This window comes from Manis pentadactyla, chromosome 18 (genome assembly GCF_030020395.1).
Source record: "Manis pentadactyla isolate mManPen7 chromosome 18, mManPen7.hap1, whole genome shotgun sequence".
Lineage (NCBI taxonomy): Eukaryota > Metazoa > Chordata > Mammalia > Pholidota > Manidae > Manis > Manis pentadactyla.
In genome coordinates, this window is record NC_080036.1 from 486,655 (window position 1) to 492,067 (window position 5,413).

The 5,413-nt window shown below is 58.1% G+C and overlaps 1 protein-coding gene across 2 annotated transcripts; it reads right to left on the minus strand.

The window, feature by feature from the left end:
- Nucleotides 1-2,981: 2,981 nt before the first annotated feature.
- Nucleotides 2,982-4,362, minus strand: LOC130681447 (GTPase HRas-like). 2 transcript variants are annotated; one of them, XM_057494665.1, is made up of 4 exons: nt 4,252-4,362; nt 3,891-4,069; nt 3,637-3,796; nt 2,982-3,092 (listed from the first exon to the last, which is right to left on the minus strand). In XM_057494665.1, the coding sequence occupies exons 1-4, from the start codon at nt 4,360-4,362 to the stop codon at nt 2,982-2,984; spliced, it is 561 nt and encodes a 186-aa protein (XP_057350648.1). The 2 variants fall into 2 exon arrangements, with proteins under 2 accessions (XP_057350648.1, XP_057350649.1); XM_057494666.1 differs by lacking the exon at nt 2,982-3,092 and adding an exon at nt 3,476-3,538.
- Between the last annotated feature and the right edge of the window lie 1,051 nt (nt 4,363-5,413).

Sequence of the window (5,413 nt, forward strand, 5' to 3'; positions counted from 1 at the left end):
CTTTGCGTGCTCTCCATGGCAATGCATTCATACATCACAGGCCTGCATACCACACAGCTGCCATGCACGCCACAAGCTCGCTCACCCTGCCCTTCCATCCGGAGCTTGGTCGAGGCAGTACATGGAGGCCTCCCACCTGGCCCAAGAGGTGCTCAGTGTAGCTCCGCAGGCCAGACGGCACTGCTGGAGCCTGGTGGTGAGCCTGGAGAATGAGGTCACATGTGGGTGAGTGCAGAGTGCCCTGGCCAGCCCTGGCAGGGTGGGACAGCAGCACTGACGCTCCCTCCTCGTCTGCCCTGCCCCACAGCAGGTCTAGGGGAAGCAGCCACAGGATAAAGCTGTCCTGAGGGGCCCACTGGACTCATGCCTGCCCCTCACCATGCAGGCATCCCTGGGCTACAACTACTGAGCAGAGGTGAGGAAGCTCATCCCCCAGCTGCAGGTCCTGGATGAGATGCCTGCCATACACACAGACCTGCCAGCCTCCTGGAAGCTGGACCAGGACTGACTCGTGGTGAAGGAGGACATCAAGGAAGGCAGGGTCTTGGACAGCCTGATCCCCAGGTTGGGTACGGCAGTCACCCACCTGGCAAGAGCTGCCCCACTCAGCCCGGACACCTGGTCGCCCCACAGTGCCCCGCAGGCCAGGCCTCCCCCCAGAACAGGAATACCCATCTTATATCCCTTTTTAGATTTAACTCCTTGTCCCTGGAGCACTGCTTACCTGCCCCCAGGCTAGGGCACCCCGTCTGTGAGCATGTCCTGGTGGGTGTAGTGGGGGAGGTGGTGCAGGTGTCTATTGCCCCCCCAGGTAAGTGACATGCTGACCAGACCCTTAGGTCCAAGTGGGACCCATGGGCCCTGCTTAGCTTGTTTTTCACACCTTTTGTTCCCACAGACGCCCTTCTGACTCACCCTGAGGCTCTGGAACATCTCACCTACAGGAGGACAAGTGCATGCTGATAGAAACGGCACACAGCCCTAAGGTGCACAGGAGTGAGCCCACAGGCCCAGGTGCGCCCCAGGCATGCAGGCCCCCAGGAGGGTGTCCCTGTTGTGGGACTACTGGCACAGGTGGACCCTTAGATGTGGCACACACCCGGCTATAGCAGCCACCCACCTGAGCAGCCCTCGGGGCCCTGACACGCATCCCCACACGGAGAGCTCCTCCTGAAGCTGTGCGAGTTCCTACAGGGTGTGCTGTCTCAGACCCATACCTGGAGGGTGACGTGGTGCTCAGGTGCCTTCAGGTCTCTGTGGCTGAGCTGCCCCCCAAGGGAGCTCCAGCGCACATTACCCCAATCACCAGCCCAGGGCAGGCGCTTCCCACACAAGGGGATGAGCAGCCTGGAGACTGTCCTCAGCGTCAGGCCAGGGGGCCACACAAAGACCTGCCTGCAGGGCCAGATGGCCTGGTGTGGAGCTCACCTCACTGTTTGTTCTTAGCAAAACCTGAGGAGTTCCCAGGAAGCTCCTGGGCCTGGAGCAAGTATCCCCAGTACCCATGACCCTCCTCACTCCTGGCACTGAGACGTTCCCTGGTCCACCTCGCCCAGCCACCCTGTTGCCAGCACCCAGGGATGGCAGTACGAGGGAGCAAGCACAGGGCCCGAGACCGCCCACTTCTCTCCAGGGTCTGTAGCCCCAGCGATGCAATTCCCGCCCAAACTTCCCAGTGAGTAGGGAAGCCACAGGAAGGAGGACCCAGACAATGGCTTTAAGCCAGAATGCTGGATCTATTTCCCTTTAACACCTTCTGGGCTTCCCCTGGGGCCACAGCAGGCCTGGCCCTGCAACGTGACAGGCCCAGTGACTAAAGATGGTGGTGCAGGGCCCAGGATATGGCTCATGCCCTGTGGGCCCTGCAGCCAGCACCCCACAGCAGGCAGTGACCAGAAGGGTGGAGATGGAGACAGGGCAGCATCTGGCGAGCTGCCCAGAGGCCTTGCACGTACCTGCCAACCCAACCTGTGTCCATGGGGAGGCTAGATGCTTGGAGGCCTATGGTGAGGGGTGTCCTGGAGCCAGCAGCATGCCTGCCCCTTGACCCTGGTGGATGGTTTCCCCATCACATGACAGAAGTCCCTGAAACAGAAGGGCCTGGCCAGGCCTGAACCAGGGCCCTGGGAGGGCAGGTGCACCACGAGCAAGCCCGTGATCAGGATGCACACAGAGAGGACCAAGCCGCCTGTGGCCAGTTCTGGATGTGGGCCCAAGGCAGAGCAGTATGTGGGCTCCTGGGGCCTGTGGACACCCCACAAGGCCATACCGGTGACCTGAGGAAGCTATGGGAGCAACAGACCACCCAGTTAGAAGGCAGTAGGGGCAGGTGGGCTGGACACACACACACACTCAGCCAGGACACCAACCCTGAGCAGCCATCTGGCACCTCTGGGCAGGCCTCTGCTCCACATCAGGCTTCGACCCCACAAGCAGGGCCTTTCATTACCAACAGCAACTGCCTCCAGGGCCCCTAAAACTCAGGAAACAGGATCCCACCCAGAAAAAAACTCCAAGGTGGTGGAGACACTCCCTGCCCTCCAGGGGTTTTTGGGGTTCCCCAATTAGGCCTCTCTTGAAGTGGGGAGTGACCACCCTTACTCTTAACCACACACTACTGATTAATGTCAACAAATCATTTTTTGTCTTAAGATGCCAAATGCCTTACACTCAACCCCCAAGGCACAGGGTGGGGTGCCCAGGCCTTGTGATCACCCTCCCGTCAGCTGCCTGTGGAGACCACAAGTACCACAGCCCCCGTCATCGGCCAAATTCCAGGGTCAAGACCATCAATTAATTTGCTGCAATAATTTACTGTGCAAAGCATCCCTGAGTTCTGCCTTTCACCAAGCCCCCTGATCCCCGCCAAGCTCAGCAGCCCTTCCTTCCCTCTCCTCCCTCCACCGGTGCCTCCTCCCGCATCAGGCCTCTGCATCCAGTGTTGACACCATGGATCCACAGCAGGAGTGTATGCAGCGTAGTCAGGAGAGCAGGCACTTGCAGCCCGGGCCACCCTTATCCGGTGGGCTCAGTTTGCGCGCCTTGTGCTGCCGGATCTCACGCACCAGGATGTAGAAGGCATCCTCAATGCCCTGGAAGGAGGGCAGGCTCAGGAATCTGCCCGGTCCTTCCCACTATCTGCAAACTTCTAGGTGTTCACCGCACAACCCTATGACCACCCCAGGACTACAGGGCAGCTGCTGGTCTGGGTCCAAGCTTGACCACCTGTACCCAGCTCCTGTATGAGCCACCAACCTTGTCCACCACAGTCCACTAAGGGGTCAGGGCTAAAGGGACCACAGGATGCTCTGGAGGCAGAGGGTCTGACGCCGCAGGGTGCCTGCTCCAGCCTGGCTCAGGGCAGCTCTCTCCAGGGACCTCCATCTCCCCCAACAGCTGTCAGCACAGAACCCTGCCCTGGCCTCCCTCACTGCCCTGCCATCTGGGGAGACTTAGAGCGCAAGGGGCTGCTGTGTCACAGGGGTCCTTGAGGGTCCCAGAGGGTCCCGGACCTGGAGCCAGGGCCAGAGCAACAGCCCTGTGTCAAGAAAGAGGGGCAATGGGCACTGCTCACTGGCCAGGTGGGGCAGGGCAGCGTGGGTCCCTGGCTAGCTGTTGGGTGGGGAGCCTGCTCACCTGGCGCGTCTTGGCCGATGTCTCTATGTAGGGGATGCCGTAGCTTCGGGCAAGGTCCTGTGCCTGCTGAGACTCCACAGTGCGTGCAGGCAGGTCACACTTGTTCCCTACTAGGACGATGGGGACGTCATCTGAGTCCTTCAGCTGCTTGATCTGCTCCCTGGGAGGACAGTGTGCTGGTTAGTGGGCTGCAGGCACAGCTGTACCCAGGACATACATAAGACAGGGCCTCTGAGGGCCTGGGGTCAGCTCACCTGTATTCGTGTATGTCCTTGAAGGATTTGGTGTTGTTGATGGCGAACATGCAGAGGAAGCCCTCCGCAGTGCACAAGAACTGGTCCCGCATGAAGCTGTACTCCTCCTCGCCAATCGTGTCCAGAATGTCCAGCAGACATGGCTCTCCATCAATGACCACTTGCTTCTGGTAGGAATCCTGTGGGAGGACACTGCTCAAGGGCCCTACCCCTCCTGGCATGGGCAACTCACATGCCAACTATTCCCTTGTTCCTTCTCCCATGCCCCCACCATGATGGGGAACTCCTCCTGTGGAGCAGGCAGAAGATAAGCCCAGGTCACAATTCAGGGCTGGGGACAGACATGAGCAGCTCCACGCACCTCGATGGTGGGGTAATACTCTTCCACGAAGTGGTTCTTGATGAACTGGATGGTCAGGGCACTCTTCCCCACACCCGCAGCACCCACCATCGCGAGCTTATATTCCATCATCCTCAAGGCGCTACAGTACGAAGCAATGTGGTGGTCTCCTGTCTCACCTGCAAGGAAGTGGCACTCATCCATGCCCAGGCCCCAGAGCTCCCAGTTCCTGCCTAGCCATGACATCCAGGTAACAGGGGTTCAGCAAGCATGGTGGCACAGCGGCTCACCTGCAGCACTTCCAGCCAGTGTTAGGAGAGGGGTCTATCCTCCAGCTGCATATAATGTGTGAAAGAGTTGGGGAGCAGGCCTCCCCCAAAGACAAGGATGACAGCTGAGAGCAGCTTGCAAATCACGCACACAAATTAGAAGTTGCTATGTGGGCACAAATCCTGAACTGGAGGTGCTGCCAGCTGAGGCTGCCAGTACCGCTCCTGACAAGAACAGGTCTGGCCACAGTGGAGCACACAGTGGAGTGTCCAGGCAGTCCAGTGCCAGCCAACAACCAGCTCTGGGCACCATCAGCCATGTTGGTGCCTGAAACAAGCATTTACTGAGCACCAACTGCATGCCAGGCACCATTCCAGGTACAGGATGACAAGCAGGCAGAGAAAGAACCCCCTAACCTGGTGGACTGGCCTGTGCTCCTGCACAAGTTAGAGAACCCCTGGTGCCCTGTTGACCTAAGAACTTTGTACAAAATAGGGCACATGGGGAGGTTAGCTGGGGGAGAAATTTCCAGTTAAGCAGACAGACTAGCAGGAAAAGACCATAAGGAGGTATGGGCCCACGGGAACAGGTAAGAAAGAAAAAGGGCCTGGGAAGCGGGAGCCCTCCTACACTGTTGGTGGGAATGTAAATTAGTTCAACCATTGTGGAAACCAGTAGGGAGGTTCCAAAAAAAATCAAAATATAAATAGCATTTGACCCAGGAATTCCACACCTAGGAATTTACCCTAAGAATGCAGTAGCCCAGTTTGAAAAACACACGTGCACCCCTATGTTTATCGCAGCACTGTTCACAATAGCCAAGAAATGGGAGCAACCTGAGGGTCCATCAGTAGATGAATAGATAAAGAAGATGTGGTACATACACACTATGGAATATTATTCAGCCCTAAGA

Coding starts and splice junctions, on each gene's coding strand:
- LOC130681447 (XM_057494665.1), bottom strand. CDS start 4,362: ATGATGGAATATAAGCTCGCGATGGTGGGTGCTGCGGGTGTGGGGAAG. Junction 3,797..3,890: donor AAGGACATACACGAATACAG/GTGAGCTGACCC, acceptor CTGTCCTCCCAG/GGAGCAGATCAAGCAGCTGA. Junction 3,093..3,636: donor CATCGGCCAAGACGCGCCAG/GTGAGCAGGCTC, acceptor CCCTCCTTCCAG/GGCATTGAGGATGCCTTCTA.